This window comes from Myotis daubentonii, chromosome 15, assembly GCF_963259705.1.
Source record: "Myotis daubentonii chromosome 15, mMyoDau2.1, whole genome shotgun sequence".
Taxonomy (NCBI): Eukaryota; Metazoa; Chordata; class Mammalia; order Chiroptera; family Vespertilionidae; genus Myotis; species Myotis daubentonii.
The window spans coordinates 27,135,737-27,153,360 of NC_081854.1; the positions used below are offsets into that span (position 1 = coordinate 27,135,737).

The 17,624-nt window shown below is 43.7% G+C and overlaps 1 protein-coding gene across 2 annotated transcripts in view; it reads right to left on the reverse strand.

Moving 5' to 3' along the window:
• The window catches only part of UBA2 (ubiquitin like modifier activating enzyme 2), a 56,890-nt gene extending 41,983 nt beyond the window's left edge, over window positions 1-14,907 (reverse strand). The window contains exons 1-6 of one of the 2 annotated variants that reach the window (XM_059666960.1): window positions 14,706-14,907; window positions 11,324-11,407; window positions 9,851-9,921; window positions 8,585-8,649; window positions 6,264-6,364; window positions 4,372-4,493 (exon numbers count right to left, since the gene is read on the reverse strand). In XM_059666960.1, the coding sequence (XP_059522943.1) occupies window positions 4,372-4,493; window positions 6,264-6,364; window positions 8,585-8,649; window positions 9,851-9,921; window positions 11,324-11,407; window positions 14,706-14,843 (581 nt within the window). In that variant the 5' untranslated portion in view covers window positions 14,844-14,907. Of the gene's footprint in view, window positions 1-4,371; window positions 4,494-6,263; window positions 6,365-8,584; window positions 8,650-9,850; window positions 9,922-11,323; window positions 11,408-14,705 lie in introns of those variants that run through there. The other variant, XM_059666961.1, reaches the window with a different exon arrangement.
• Between the last annotated feature and the right edge of the window lie 2,717 nt (window positions 14,908-17,624).

Genomic DNA, 17,624 nt, shown 5'->3' on the forward strand with positions numbered 1-17,624 from the left:
TGCCAAATAAACAAAACAGTAGTATTTTGTGAAATTTCACCATTATACCATTATGTGTACTTCTCTGAGTGCATTTATATTATACCTTAATCAAAAAATAAATAACACCAGTGTCTGCTATAGGTTTCTAGAAGATATCTTTTATTAAGTTGATAAAGTCTCTTTTTATTGTACTAAGAATTTTTATAATTAAAGGGTGTATGCTAAATTTTATCAGATAACTTTCTACATCGTTTCTCTTTAAATTTTTTAATCCTCACCTGAGGATATGTTTATATTGATTTTTTCTTTTTTTTGAGAGAGGAAGGGAGAGAGAGAAACATCGACTGGTTGCCTCCCATATGTGCTAATGGGGGACTGAACCTGCAACCTAGATATGTGCCCTAAATGGCAATCAAATCTGCACCTTTTGATGTATGGGATGAGGCTCCAACTAAACTGAGCCACCTAGCAGGGTTGATTTCTCTTTAATTTTTTAATGAAGTGAATGACACAAAGATTTTTCTAGTGTTAAACCACATTTGCATTACTGGAATAAATGCAACTTGTAAGTCTAAATTTGTATGCTAATTTTTTGTATAGAATTTTTGCATCTACATTTATGAATGAGAATGTCTTATAATTTTCCTTTTATCCCATAATGGCCTTAGTTTTGATATCTAAAGCATAATATCTCCATAACCTGAACTAAGTATTTAATCTTTAAAAAATCCTCTAAAAAAAAATTTCTCTCTAAAAAGAAAATAAATTTATCTCTAGCCCAGCCAGCATGGCTTAGTGGTTGAGCATCAGCCTATGAACCAGTAGGTCACAGTTCAATTCTCAGCCAGGGCACATGCTCAGGATGCGGGCTCAATCCCCAGTGTGTACAGGAGACAGCCAATCAATGATTCTGCCTTATCATTGACGTTTCTCTCTCCCTTTCCCTCTCCCTTCCTCTCTGAAGTCAGTAAAATATATATATATATATACTATCTAATAAAAGAGAAACATGGTAATTGGCGTACGACCGCTACCCTTCCCATTGGCTGATCAGCGAGATATGCAAATTAGCTGCCAGCCAAGATGGCGGCCGGCAGCCAGGCAGCTTGAAACTAACATGAGGCTTGCTTGCTTCAGTGACAGAGGACTCCAACTTCCCCGCCTGCCTTGCCGGCATCTGAGCTTGCAGTTTAAGAAACATTGTAACAAATATAGAAGCTAAACAAAACCCCAGAAACCTGCTTTCAGGGAGCAGGGATCTCAGAGCTGGATTTTTATACACTGTTTCGATTATAGAACCGAAACAAGCCAGATACCTGCTTTCAGGAGCGGAGGCCTAAGAGCTGGAGCCTCAGAGCTAAAGCTGGCCCAGAATAAAAAAAAAAGAAAAAAAGGAGCGGTTGGGAGCTTCCGTCACCCGCCAGCCTGAAAACAGCCCTCAGCCCCTCACCCAGACTGGCCAGGCACCCCAGTGGGGACCCCACCCTGAAGGGGGTGTGACCAGCTGCAAACAGTCATCATGCCCTCACCTAGTCTGGCCAGGCACCCCAGTGGGGACCCCCACCCTGAAGGGTGTGTGACCAGCTGCAAACAGCCATCATCCCCTCATCCAGACTGGCCAGGCACCCCAGTGGGGACCCCCACCCTGATCCAGGACACCCTTCAGGGCAAACCAGCCAGCCCCCACCCATGCACCAGGCCTCTATTCTATATAGTAAAAGGGTAATATGCCTCCCAGCACCGGGATCAGCGGAGCCGCGAGGCCTCCCGGCACCGGGATCAGCATGACAGGGAGCAGTGCCCAAACCCGCTGATTGCCCTGCGGCTCTGTGTGTGACAGGGGCGGGGCCACAACCTCTCCATCGGCCCTGCTCTGTTCCTGACAGGGGAAGGCACCCCAACCCCCTGATCGGCCCTGCTCTGTGCCTGATAGGGGGAGCTCCCCAACTCCCTGATCGCCCTGCAGCTCTGTGTGTGACAGGGTGCGGCGCCACCACCCCCCCACCCCACAGGCCCTGCTCTGTGTGTGATGGGGTAGAGCCATAGCCTCCCCATCGGCCCTGCCCTGAGTGTGACAGTGGCGGCACCCCAACCCCCTGATCCGCCCTGCCCTGAGTGTGACAGGGGGAGGTGCCCCAACTACCCTATCGGCCCTTCTCTTTGAGTGACAGGGGGGAGCTCCCCAACCCCCTGATCGACCCTGCTCTGTGCGTGACGGGGGGAGCTCCCCAACCCCCTGATCCGCCCTGCCCTGAGTGTGACAGGGGGCGGAGCCCCAACCCCCCTGATGGGCCCTGCTCTGTGCGTGACAGGAGGCAGTGCCCCAACCCCCTGATTGGCCCTGCTCTGTGCGTGACAGGGGGTGGCGCCACAACCTCCCCATCGACCCTGCCTTGAGTGTGACAGGGGGTGGTGCCCCACCCCCCAATCGGCCCTACCCTGAGCGTGACTGATGGTGGCATTGCAACCTCCCAATCCGCCCTGCTCTGTGCATGACAGGGGGCGGCGCCCCAACTCCCCAATCGGCCCTGCTCTGAGCCCGACCAGGGGCTGCACCTAGGGTTTGGGCCTGCCCTCTGCCACCCGGGAGCAGGCCTAAGCCAGCAGGTCGTTATCTCCGGAGGGGTCCCAGACTGTGAGAGGGCACAGGCCGGGCTGAGGAACCCCCACCCCCAGTGCACAAATTTTTGTGCACCGGGCCTCTAGTATGTGTGTGTGCGTGTGTGTGTGTGTGTGTGTATACACACACACACACACACACACGCACGCACACATTTCTCTGGAATAGTTTATGTAAGATTAGAATGGCCCTTGCCAGCATTGCTCAGTGGTTAAGAGCATAGGCCTGCGTACCGGGGGGTCTTAGGTTTGATACCTGGGTTGCAGGTCCAATCCTCACCCCCCCCCCCGCCCGCCCCTCCCACACACACCCATTGTGGCAAATGTTGGAGGCAACCAATTGATGTGTCTGTCACATCGATGTTTCTCTCTCTCCTCCCTCCCCTCTTCTCTCTCTAAAAAAGGAAAAAATTCAATGGAAAAAATATCTTCATTGGGCAAGAATTAACAACAAAAAGCATAATATCTCCATAGTATTAGAATGAAATAGTCCTTGCACATTTAGTGGGAAAGCCCTGTAAATTCAGAGATTTGGTGCATTTTCAGAATTTAAATGATTCAATTATCTTTTTTTTTTTTTAAATATACTTTATTGATTTTTTACAGAGAGGAAGGGAGAGAGATAGAGAGTCAGAAACATCGATGAGAGAGAAACATCAATCAGCTGCCTCCTGCACATCTCCTACTGGGGATGTGCCCACAACCCAGGTACATGCCCTTGACCGGAATCGAACCTGGGACCCTTCAGTCCACAGGCCGACGCTCTATCCACTGAGCCAAACCGGTTTCGGCAATGATTAAATTATCTTAAGACATAGGACTATTTGGGCTTTCTACTTTTTTAAATCAGTTTTGTAATGTGTTTTCTTTTAAATAAATTTATCCAGATTATTACAGTTTTATATGTACTGACATTGTCTTCTCTTATCATTTCCATTCTGTGCTGAGATTACATTCCCCATTTAGTTATCTCTCCTTTTTAAGATCAAACTTGCCAATTTTCTTCTTTTTGCTCATATCTCAGTTATAGCCTTCCTTCTAATTTATTCTGTGGTTCTATTCTAACATAAGTTGGATCCTTACCTCATTAATGTTCACCTTTCTCCATGTAAGTTAAGGCTGTAACTTTTCTTTCAACTACCACATTCAAAGCATCCTACAGGTTTCAGATGTAGTATTTTCACTATCATTACAAACTATTTTTAACTTCATTTCTTTTTAATCAATGAGGTTTTTATGTTTGTATATCCCCAAAATACATAGATTTGTATTCATTTAGTTACATGTTTATCTCCAATATCACACCAAGTTCACTGCATAAAACAGGCATGCAATAAATATTGGCTGAATTTAATCTAAGAACTATCACAACGAAGCTATTAAAGTGTCCCTTCACCACATTTAAAATAACATTCAGGCCTAGCTGGGTTGCTCAGTGGCTAGAGCATAAGTCTGCAGATGGAAGGTTTCAATTCAGGCCAATGGCATGTACCTCAGTTGCAGGCCCTAGTCAGGGCATGTGCAGGAGACAACCAATGGATGTGTTTCTCTCACATTGCTGTTTCTCTCTGTGTGTCTCTCCTCCTCCCTTCCACTCTAAAAAAATCAATGGAAAAATATCCTCAGGTGAGGATTAACTCTCCCCCTCGACCCTCCCGCAAAAAAAATTTCACCATGAGTACAATCTCTCCAACACTTTAAATAAAAAAATCACCCCATTTTCTAGCATCCATACTAAAAATATACCCAGAAATATACACATATTCTTACTTGAACAAATACTTTGCCCAAACAATGCAATGAATAGGTTCTGAAGGTGTGTTACGAATTGTACAGCCAGGAAAAGTTCTCTGAGTTGGTTTGGGATGACATTCATAACATTCAGTCACACCCTGCAAAGTCAGAATGTGAGAAAAACAGTTACCCCACGAGGGCAGTTTCTCAATAAGATAATATTATCATAACCATTTCATTCATTCATCTCCCTTTCAACTTAATTGTATACTGTCAAGGAAATTTTAAAATATCAGTGACGACAAAACCCTTACACTTTACAGAGAAGGAATTATAATATAAAAGCTAATTGAATCAAGCACAGTCACAGCTAAAACTAAGCCATCTCCAATATCACAGGGTTCCTCTGACTGCTGGACCAGTGACCCCTTACAACAGTAAAATAAAAATTACCAAACCTAAATATCAAATATGGGAATTTTATCTTGATTACACCAAAGAGAAAGATTACTACTAGAAAGACAAACAGCTTTCCAACAACTTCTCTCTCAAAGTTGTGAAACTCAATTACTTAAATATATTCATAGCCTTACCTTAAAAATTAAATGAACTGAAAGTAATTATATATTTCAAGACCTATCCAGATACATGGAAAAATACTAGATATTATCAAACAAAATAGAAATAGTCTTCATTTTGTTGACAGGGTTACCTTTTAAGTTACACTGTAAGAAATCCCTAGAAGTCTACAGCACCGGAGATAATTTTTCAAAACCACCAAATGAATATTTTTCCTCTCAGCCATTCTCAACCTCAGTTTTAATACATATTAGTATCTCAGAATTATGGTAATGAGAAGTACCTTTCAAATAATGTTTAAAGAACCAAAACCTGCAAATAGTGTTTTAATATTAATTACAGCAGCTCCAGAGTTTCCCCATAATACCATTTCTGGAGCCCTTCCAATATGCTTTATTGGAGGCAGTCATATGGAGGCAGTTATTTCCCATTTCACAGCTGAGAAAAAAAGAACTTATCATCAGATTTGAAGGCCTCCACTGATTTCATTAAATCCAATACACTTCGATATTACAAGTCTGCAGAATAATCTTCTATAATAATAAAAGCGTAATATGCTAATTGGACCGGACATCCTTCTGGACAAAGCCGGTGCTGGCAGCCAGGGGAAGGAAGGACTACTCTTGCACGAATTTTGTGCATCGGGCCTCTAGTACTAAATAAGCTTCCAGGAGTAATTGTGACAATTAAAACAAAGTAGAACCAGAATTTTCAAGATAGGTAAACTGCCAAATAATACATAAAAACAGCAAATTTCAAGTAGAGTGTAATTTCTTTTAGTTTCAAAATCTGTAAAATCATTCTTCAAATGTATTTATGTTTAGGTCTTTGAAAGAATTAAAAGAAAAAAGATGTGAACAGCAAATGAATCACAATGCTGAGATTTTATAAAATTGGATTATGAGTATATGAGTACAATGATATTTGCTGTTATTCTCTAGTTTTATCAAAACATTTGAAACATTTCAAATACACCAAAAATATTTTTAAGCATACTCTTCAGATCTATATATGCAGACTTTTTTTACACAAAAAGTCACTTTTTAGAAGCCTGATTTACTATATATCAACTATAACATGATATGCTTCAGGTCTACAAAGAATTTTAAAAGTCAAGTTCATTAGGCTTACCAGTTTACAGATTTTAATATACAAGTTATATGACCCAAAGTAGCAAAAATAAAAAGATCTGTCCTCTTTTGGGGTACCTTTATGGTATCCTAAATTTTATAGGGGCACAAAATTCCTTAGGTCCTGGATCCTGACCAGCCCATATCATATAAATCCAAAGTCTACATCTTTGAGTTCCCAAATAAGGATCTGTAAAGTATATAAAAAAAGTTCTTTACCTTTTTGATAGTAGTTACTTGCCCAAGATAACCAGCAGTTCCACTCTCAATAAGAGGGACGTCAGCTGCCAGACACATCCTATTAACATGGTTGCGGGCAGCTGGAAGAAAAATACTAGTTAGCAGGACTTTATGGGGGAAAAGAAGAAATTAATTAATCTTTAACTAGGCTGACATTTACCCAAACTATTTCTTATTGCTTTTATTTTACATGCAATTTCTTTCTTTAAAAAAAAAAAAAAAGTGTATTTTTATTGATTTTAAAAAGGAAGAGAGAGGGAGTTAGAAACATCAATGATGGAGAATCATTGATCAGCTGCCTCCTGCACAACCCGCACTTGAGCTCAAGCCCGCAACCCGGGAATGTGCCCTAACCAGGAATCGAACTGTGAACTCCTGGTTCATAGGTCAACACTCAACCACTGAGCCACACCACAAAAGTTGGGCCTTTTTAAAAAAAAAAATTAAAAAAAATGTATTTTTATTGATTTCAGAGAGGAAGGGAGAGGGAGAAAAAGACAGAAATATCAATGATGAGCCCTGGTAGGTTTTCTCAGTGGTTAGAGTGTCGGCCCGTGGATGGTTCAATTCCTGGTCTAGGGCATGTACCTTGGTTGCAGGTTCCCCAGCCCCAATAGGGGCACATGCGGGAGGCAACCAATCACTATGTCTCTCTCACATCCATGTTTCTCTCTCTCTTTCTCTCCACTTCTTCCCACTCCTTCCACTCTCTCTAGGAATCAAGTGAAAAAATATCCTAGAATGAGGATTAAAAAAAAGAAACATCAATGATGAGAATCATTCATCAGCTGCCTGCTGCACTCCCCCTACTGTGGATCGAGCCCGCAACCATGTTAATAGGATGTGCCCTGACTAGGAATCAATCCTGGTTCATAGGTTGATACTCAACTACTGAGGCACATCAGCCGGGTTACGTGCAATTTTCTGACAGCTATGACCAGAATAATACAACTGTTACAGACATTTAAGATACATTCACTAGTAAAATTTCAAACATAAAGAATTTATATCATAAATTTACTTCAGGAAAAGTACCCCTATATCTATTTTTTAAATTCCAAAGTGCCATCTTTTATTGCTGTGCCTACTCTTTTAACCTTGGCTAAAACATTGTTTCAATGTGTTCCTATTCCTTAACTTGCTATTATTCTAATACAATTATCAAGTAATAAATATAAGTTTAGAACATGGGATATCAAGTTGGAACTATTAAGGCAGTATAAAACTAAGTGAAAGATGAGTCCAGTTAAAAGAGTCATACTGGCCCTCGCCGGTTTGGCTCAGTGGATAGAGCGTCAGCCTGCGGACTGAGGAGTCCCAGGTTCAAGTCTGGTCAGGGGGACATGCCCGGGTTGTGGGCTCGATCCCCAGTGGGGGGTATGCAGGAGGCAGCCGGTCAATGATTCTCTCTCATCATTGATGTTTCTATCTCTCTCTCCCTCTCCCTTCTTCTCTGAAATCAATAAAAATATATTTTTTAAAAAAAGAGTCATTCTGACTCTTTCTCATGCTACTCTGTCTGGTTTTTTTCTTTTGGTATTTATGGCCCAAATAGTTACAAACTCACTTGACAGATGTACTTTTACATGTGGAAGTAATTACAGGCAAGGAATATTAAGTATTTTCATCCCAAATTATAGGCACAGATTTGCTAACAATGACTAGCTATAGTACAATACTGGATTATACAAGACATCACCGCATATTGTGAAAAGTTGAATTGGGATATAATGTGTACATCTCATAGACTCCAATATGATATCTTACAACACCAGATATACTTTAAAAAGAGCCATAGCTTCTGTATTAACTCTGGGATCCTGTTGCCTCATTCTCAAATCAGTGGTTTTCAGTCCTGACTGCACTTTAGAATCATTCGGGGAACTGAAGAAATATGGTCCCATAAGTCTGACTGAACTGGTGTTGGGTGAGATCTGGTAAGACACTGGTAATTCTTAGATTTCCACATAGATGAGGGGTGTGACACTGTTTAAGTGCTGGGATAATCTGAATCAAACACCCATGAATGCACCCTATGTAGTTACCCTTTTTAGTATTTTAAGTTCCTTTATATTCATCCACATCTTTTGGTAGAACAGCAGAATATATGACAGCTAAATTCCTGCCTGGAACCAGTTTTAATTAAAATTACAATCATTTGTCAAGACTTAAGCCTGATCATACTTCCCCTTTAAATTCTAACTCATAAGAAAATATTTTGATTAATTCTAAATGTGTAAACAGCCTTGTTATGGGGGAAGAAAAATACTTAGAAATTAAAAGTATTAAAATAATCTCACCTCTGTTATCTAAAGCATTCATAACCAATATAAATTGTCGAAAAAATTCCACATTATAGTCGGGGCTACAAAGCAAAACAAAGAAAGGTCAACAAAACAACTGGCCTTACATATAGGATCTTCACACAAGGTCCTAAAAAGCACTATTACTATATTAAATAATAGTAATTATTATTCAATGTGTTCCTATTCCTTAACTTGAAGGATCTCTACCGTTTACATAGGTTTGACTTTTTCTAAACACCGTAAGTGGATTTTAAAGAAATTACTGCCCCCTAATCCCTATGACTACACATCCTTTTTGGACAGCTACCTAGGGCACAAGAGCAGGGTCTCCAACTAGCAGAAAGATGGCATGACCTCACTAGTGCCACCAGGCCTTCTCTGGGCACCAAGTGCCTGGGAACATACAAAGAACACATTCCCAGGATCTGCCTGGCCTCTGGCTTCACCTCACATGGTTAGGATCAGGCAGGGTTCAGGCCCCTAGAGTCCCTGCTTTTAGCAGCATTGGGAAAATAACACAGGGTAAGGGGGTTACAGGGCTATAGGAAGGCTTGTAGAGCAAACATCCAGAGAATAATAAAAGGCTGGAGATACAAATTCCCTGAGAAAGTATAAAACTTCCTCTAATTCCAGGCCTCAACTAAGAACTTATTTTTAATACTGAGTTACATAACTATAGGTAAAGAATTGAGGCCCTATGGCCTGACACCTCCAAAATGTTATATTTACTCTATCTTTACTAAGATCAGAACATATTTATATACTGTTAAAACTGCTGCTCCATCACAAATTCCTAGGGTTATGTTACAGAAATCACAATCCTAAGAAATGAATTATGTTGGGAAGGAACCTTTTAAACTGAAAAAGACCACAACTGAAATCAATCAGAATGAGAGCAATATATTTAGAAAAATCTGAATCATCACATAAAAGGATTTATCATCATTTAGAATATATTTTTCTTTAAAACAAGATGATAAGATCCTTATATTGTTTCCAAGTAAATTATTTATTGAAAGTATTAAAATATATTACCTCTTATCTAAATCATTCAAATCATATATATAAACTTATTACAAGAATGCCATTCAACTTATGTGGGCACAAACTATCACATTCTAATTATTCTAGAAAAGTCATTTTTTAACAAAGCAGACTGACTTCAAGCTCACATATATGGCTAGTAAAAATACCTTATACTTTAATAAAACTTTAAAAATTCACAACAAACAATTTTGCAACGTAATAATTAGAGCATACTTCATGATGCTGTCATGGTAGGCTATGATATTAGCTTTCGGGTAAAACTGCAGTACACTTTCTTTGGCAACCTGGAAAAACAAATAACACTAAATTACTAATTTACTAAATTAATACAACATTTTTATCTGTATTTGAAATATTTTTATGGCAGACAATACTGTTATTTCACCTGACATAATCTTATATTAAAAACGAAAGAAATATTAAAATGTTACAAAATTTCATTAAAATTAAGCTACGTACACATATTTATAAACAGTAGGACTGCCCCACTCCTATATATAATTCTACAAGAATGACAAGCATCAGAAAAAATATAAAATATAGTAAAGAAGTGTCATTCATTCCTTCAACAAATATTTACTGCGCATCTTCTATGTACCAGGATCTGTACAAGGCACTGGTGAGCAAAAATGACATTAATCAAATAACCATCTAGATAAATATAACTACAAAGTATGATAAATGATACTCAGAAAAAGTAGAGGTTGTTATGAAGAACTGGTCTGGTCCAAGAGGTTTGGGCGAGTACCCCTAGAGAAGAAAGCCAAATAGAGAAAAGCGTGGGAGCCTGCCAAAAGGGCTGGGAAAAGATACTTTACGACCCTGAATCAAAATGGAACACTCAAGGAACTAAAGGTCAGGGTGGCTAGAACCTCAAGGGAGGCTGTCTCCTATAAAAAGAGACGACAGCATAAGCCAATACAGGGGCAGCCAACCTCTAGGGCAGCGGTTCTCAACCTGTGGGTCGCGACCCACAGGGGTCGCCTAAGACCAACGGAAAACACATATATAATTACATATTGTTTTTGTGATTAATCACTACGCTTTAATTATGTTCAATGTGTAACAATGAAATTGGGGGTCACCACAACATGAGGAACTGTATTAAAGGGTCGCAGCATTAGGAAGGTTGAGAACCATTGCTGTCCGGAATGTAGGAACAGGAGGTTTATCCTAAGCAATCAATCAGAAATTTAAATCAGAAAGGGACACCATTTAAGGATTTGGTAGAGCACTTCCATTTCCTCTGTAGACACCTCCATTCCCCCTATAGAGGGCATCTTTAGTTCTTTTCTCTCTCTCTCTCTCCCTCTCTCTCTCTCTCTCTCTCTCTCTCTCTCTCTCTCTCACACACACACACACACACACACACACACACACACACACACGGTTGCGGGCAGCTGGAAGAAAAATACTAGTTAGCAGGACTTTATGGGGGAAAAGAAGAAATTAATTAACCTTTAACTAGGTTGACATTTACCCAAACTATTTCTTATTGCTTTTATTTTACATGCAATTTCTTTCCTTTTTCCTTCTTTTTATTCTTAACAATCCCTCAGCTACAAAGAGGTATTGCTTCCCCATACTCTTCTTAGTAGAGTACAAATTGATCTGATATCATAAATAGAAAATCCATTAAAGGATAGAATATATAAATGGATAAATAGAAATGGTATGAGAAATTACCTGGGCCTTTGATCTTCCAACATGTTTCTTTTGAAACAAAAACTGCCTGTTGAGGTTGCTGACATCAATAGTATCCAGATCAATCTACAAATACATAAAACCCAGATAAATCACAAATTTTCTGGTATGTTTGAGCAATATCACTATTCTCAGCAACCATAACCCAGAACTTTTGATATTTGCTACATTTAGTGGAGAAAATGCTTTTTTACAAATACCAAAATTCTTAAAACCGATAACTTAATGCATAACTTGAGATAACTTTCTCAAAAATTTTTTTAGAAAGTATTTTTTTTTCTTTTGTTCAATCATCCTAGCAAATGTTAGTAACTCAGATGGTTAGAGCATCGTGGCAGTAGGCCAGGGTTTCAGATTCCATCCCAGGTCAGGGCACATACAAGAATCAACCAGTGAGCTCTGGCCAGTGTTTCCAATGGTTAGAGCGCTCAAGCATCCAAGAGTTTTGGATTCCATTACCAGTCAAGGGCACGTACCGGGTTTGCAGGATTCCTGGCAACCAGGGCCTGTGCAGGAGGCAACCAATCATGTGTCTCTCTCACATTGACATTTCTGTTTCTTTCTCTCTCCCCTTCCATTCTCTCTCTAAAAAAAAAAAAAAAAAAAAATCAATGGAAAAGATATCCTCCAGTGAGGATTAACAACAAAAAATAATCAACAGTGAATGTTTAAATAAGTAAAACCAATGGGTGTTTTTCTCTATCTCCCTCTCCCTTCCTTTCTCTAAAAATCAATAAGCAAATTTAAAAATAAAAAGTTCCATATTGAAAATGCATTATAGTTCTGGGCAGTGTTGCTCAGTGGTTAAGAGTGTTATTGGCCCCTGCACAAGGGATCTCAGGTTCAATTCCCTGTCAAGGGAAACATTACATGGATGTTTTTCTCTCCTCCTCCTCCCTCCCTTCCACGCTCTCTAAAAATCAATTGAAAAAAAAATCCTCCTCGTGTGAGGATTAATAAAAAACAATATATAATTAATCTCTATTAATCTAATTAGTCTTTCAAAACCACATATTAGATTTAACTGCCTTTTTTCTTTTTTTTAATGTATTTTATTGATTTTTTACAGAGAGGAAGGGAGAGGTAAAGAATAGAGAGCCAGAAACATCCACGAGAGAGAAACATCCATCAGCTGCCTCCTGCACACCCCGCACTAGGGATGTGCCCGAAACCAAGGTAACTGCCCTTGACCGGAATCGAACCTGGGACCTCTCAGTCCGCAGGCCGACGCTCTATCCACTGAGCCAAACCGGTCAGGGCTGCCTTTGTTTTCTTAAGTGATACCTGACAAATTGTTTTTGCTATTTCTTTAATTCAAAAGTCTTCACACATGCAAATACCATTTTTAAAAGTATATTTTTATTGATTTCAGAGAGGAAGGGAGAAGGACAGAGAGATAGAAACATCAATGATAAGAATCATTGATGGGATCGGATATACAACCCGGGCATGTGCCCTGACCGAAATAGAACTGTGACCTCCCGGTTCATAGGTCGATGCACAACCACTGAACCACCTCGGCCAGCCCCCACAATATCGTTTATAATTATTTCCTGAGAGCTGTAAGAAAAATCTCTACACAAGGTTTTTTTCTAATTATATTTTTATTGATTTCAGAGAGGAAGGGAGAGGGAGAGAGATTTAGAAACATCAATGAGAATCATCGATCTCATCTGCTGCCTCCTGAACACCCCCCACTGGGGATCAAGCCCGCAACCCGGCTGGAATCAAACCCGGGACCCTTCAGTCCGCAGCCCTTCGCTCTACCCACTGAGCCAAACCAGCTGGGGCTCAACACAAGATTTTAAATGTGTTGTTTTGAGCCTTATCTAACTGCTGCTCAGAACTAAATATTAAGGGGGAAAAAAGTAAATATTAAGGATGAAAATGACTAAAGCCATTTTCATTCCATTTCAATAAATTTATATGAAGAGAAATCAATTGTTCTAATTGTGAAACATCTTAACGGATTTGGTTATAATTTGTGAAAATCATCAAAACACATAAACAACCTAAACAATTTTTTATTTGTATGTTCAAAATTTACTACAAAACTTTGAATAAAACATTTTCCCGCCCTGGCCGGTTTGGCTCAGTGGATAGAGCGTCGGCCTGCGGACTGAGAGGTCCCAGGTTCGATTCCGGTTAAGGGCACGTACCTTGGTTTCGGGTACATCCCCAGTGCGGGGTGTGCAGGAGGCAGCTGATGGATGTTTCTCTCTCATCGATGTTCCTAGCTCCCTATCCCTCTCCCTTCCTCTCTGTAAAAAATTAATAAAATATATTACCAAAAAAAAATTTCCCACAAAAACTGGCTGGCAGTTCAAACCCAGGCTATAAAGGATCAGCATGTTATTTCTCAGGTGTCTATTACCAAACGGTTCTTTCAAATATGTGTCACTGTTGATTGGGTAAGGCACAGCCATACTGGGATTTGTGGTACAGAAGAGAGTGGGAAGAAAAGCCCTATAAAAAGCCCAAGGGAACATGCTTGAATTGTGTCCCCATCACTCATTATCAGCTCCGTCAGCCATCTCTACTTTTTCTTTTTTCATTCCAAGTTTTCATTACATCTTAAGACACCTTTAAACTCACATCCAATTCCAGGAAACAGCTCTAATCTCTAAAAAGTTCACTGTAACAGAAATACCTAGACTTAAAATCAGTCACTGTAAACCAGCGCAAACGTTAAGATCCTAACCAGCATCTCTGAGGAAATAAGCAAGTGTATTGTCTATGGTAACAGTCACGCAGACGGGCCCAGAACGGAGAAGCATGAGGCCGAAAGTCTTGCCACTTGCGTGGTGACCAAGGTAAACTGCCAAGCGTCACTGCAGCTCACTGTTCTTCCCTGAAATCTGCTGGCTGCGATGGCAACTGCGCTCGCAGCCTCCGGTGGTGGGAAGATTAAAGCGGTAACGCGGTAAGGCCCTCGGGTCCCCGCGGGCTCGGACAGGGGCTCAGTGTGCAACGATGACCGCCACCCTCTGCTCTGGACCCCGTTTCTGGCTTAAACAGTCACAACCTGCACTAGAAACGCCTCCCATTGAAGCTAGGAACTGCTCTAAAGCTAAACGACAAGAAAGAGGCCGCTTCTCCACCCGAGAAACGCCACAAATCGGCGCTGCCCGGGAAGCGGAGGCCGGCCCCGCGGGACGCCCGGAAGACCGGGCCCGCGGCCTCACAGCGTCCCGCGCAGGCCAGCGAGCGGCGAGGCCCGCTCCGACCCCGCCGGGGGGGCTCCCTCTCTCCAGCCGGGACCCCGGAGTCCCTTGGCCGGCCGTGGCACCTCCACGCCGGTCCCGACCCCCGGACCTCGGCACCACGGCCCCCCATTCAGCCCGCGCGCACGCCTGGCCCTCACCAGGTCGATGTGGGAGAAGCCGGTGATCACGAGGTTCTTGAGGAGCTCACAGCCGATGCCGCCCGCGCCCACCACCAGCACCCGGCCCCTGGCCACGGCCTCGGCCAGCTCTCGGGGGAGCCCCCGCGACAGAGCCATGGCGGGATGACCACGAGCCGCGACGGAGGCGGAGGCGGGAGAACTGAGCCGAGGCCGGAAGCGGTGGGGGAAGGGCGGCCGGGCTTCCGTTCCTGCGCACTGCGGCCCGCCCGACGCGCGGTGGGCTGTGCGCCGGGAAGGCTTCTCGGCGCCGGGGCTGTGCTCCTGCCGGGTTGTGATGTCCTCACACCCACGCCCAGTTTAAGAAGCGTAAGGGTCGCTTTGTAGCCTGGGGTTTGAACTGCCAGCCAAGGTTTTCTTACAGGTGACAAACAGATGCCCCTCTATGTAAAGAGCTCTTACAAATTAAGAAGAAAACAAATGCCACCCATCAAAAAAATATAGGCAAACGTTATGAACGGGCACTCATAAAGAAAATGGGGCCCGGACCGGTTTAGCTCAGTGGATAGAGCGTCGGTCTGCGGACTCAGGGGTCCCGGGTTCGATTCCGGTCGAGGGCATGTACCTTGGTTGCGGGCACGTCCCGGGCAGGGAGTGTGCAGGAGGCAGCTGATCGATGTTTCTCTCTCATCAATGTTTCTGGCGCTCTGTCCCTCTCCCTTCCTCTCTGTGGAGAATCAATAAAAATATTTTTTAAAAAATGGGTAATACGGTCAATAATGATATTGAAATTTAATCAAAGAAATGCAAAATTGTTCTTAAATTATTTTCACCCATTGGCCTGGCGGGGTTGGTTACTTGGTTAGAACATCCTCTGGATATACCAAGGTGGTGCCGGCGGGTTCCATCCCATCAGGGCACATACAAGAATCAAATGGTGCGTGCATACTAGTAATAACAAATCGATTTCTCTCTCTCTCTCTCTCTCTCTCTCTCTCTCTCTCTCTCTCTCTCCTTTCCTCTCTCTAAAATCAATTTAAAAATTGTAAACTATTAAAATATATAAAACAAGTAAATTATTTTTACCAATTAAACTGGCAAAACGTTGGGAAGGGATTTGGGAGGATTGAGTGAAAAAGGTGAAGTTTAAGAAGTACAAATTGGTAGTTACAAAAGTGTCATGAGGATGTAAAGTACAGCATAGGGATTATAGGCAATACTAGGGGCCCGGTGCATGAAATTTGTGCACTGGGTGGGGGTGTCCCTCAGCCTAGCCTGCCCCCTCTCGCATACTGGGTGGGAGTCCTCAGGGGATGTCCTAGTGACGGCTTAGGCCCGCTCCCTGCTCCCCTTGGGGATAGGGCCTAAGCTGCAGTCTGGCCTCCCTTTGTGGGAGGTGACCGAGCTGATCAGGGGAAGGCACCAGCCCCATCACCCCGCTGCTGCAGCCACTGCCAGTCACCGCAGTCATCAAGGTTTTTTCATCAACACGGACTCCAGTCCCTTCACCATGAAAAAATGACAACTTTCTTTAGGCATTTTCAAGATGTGTCTTTCATATAATAATAATTTCTTTATTATTTTTTTTATCCTCACCTGAGGATATGTTTCCATTGATTTTTTAGAGAATATGGAAGAGAGAGGGAAGGACAGAGAAACATCCAAGTGAGAGGAACACTTTGATTGGTTGCCTCCTGCATGAGCCCTGACCTGGGCCCTGGCCAGGGAGGAGCCTGCAACCTAGGTACATGCCCTTGGTCAGAATTGAACCCAGACCCTGCCATCGGCAGGCTGAGCCAAACTGGCTAGGGCAGGATATGACATTTCTTAGTCCTCCAGCAGCGGACCTTTGTTTTTGTCGCCAGGAGTGTGGTGAAAAACCCTAGATCACCTTTTTGGATTCTTATTACCCAAGTGACTAAGAATATTACCAGTGGCATACAGGGAGCTTAACCAATGAACGGTCAGAAAAGGTGTTTCCTCTGTAGTTCACACCAATTGCCAGCTTGGCCCCCCCACACGCACCCCCTGCCCCCGCCCCAAGCCTGACACCTCTGGCCCAGGCTTCAGGCCTGGGCAGGGGACCCCCATCTCCCCCCCATCACCAGCTCCGCCCTCGCCCAGGACTGACACCTCAGCCAGAGGCTTCGACCCCCATCACCCTCCAATCGCCGGATCAGCCCCTTGCCCAGGCCTGACACCTCGGCCAGAGGAGTCAGGCCTGGGCAGGGACCCCCCAGGCCCCTCTGATTTCCAGCTCCGCCCCCCAATCACAGGATCATCCTCTTGCCCAGGCCTGACGCCTCTGCCAGAGGAGTCAGACCTGGGCAGGGGACCGCCATCTCCCTCCGATCGCCAGATTGGCCCCTCACCAAGGCATGACGCCTCGGCCAGAGGCATCAGTCCTGGGAAGGGGACCCCCAAACCCCTCCGATTTCCGGGACCACCTCCTGCCCAGGCCTGATGCCTTGGCCAGAGGCTTCGACCCCCATCACCCTCAGATCACAAGATCAGCCCCTTGCCCAGGCCTGACGCCTCCGCCAGAGGTGTCAGGCCTGGGCAGGGGACCCCCCATCTTCCCCTGATCACTGGCTCCGCCCCCTGCCCAGGCCTGACGCCTCTGACGCCACTGGCTGAGCTGTAAGGCCTGGGTGGGGGGCGGAGCCGGCAATCGGAGGGGTCTGGGGGGTCCCCTGCTCAGGCCTGACGCCTCCGCCAGAGGTGTCAGGCCTGGGCAGGGGACCCCCCATCTTCCCCTGATCACTGGCTCCGCCCCCTGCCCAGGCCTGACGCCTCTGGCCCAGGCGTCAGGCCTGAGCAGGGGACCCCCCAGACCCCTCCGATTGCCGGCTCCGCCCCCCACCCAGGCCTTACAGCTCAGCCAGTGGCGTTGACCTCCATCACCCTCGGATGGCCGGATCGGCCCCTTTCACAGGCCTG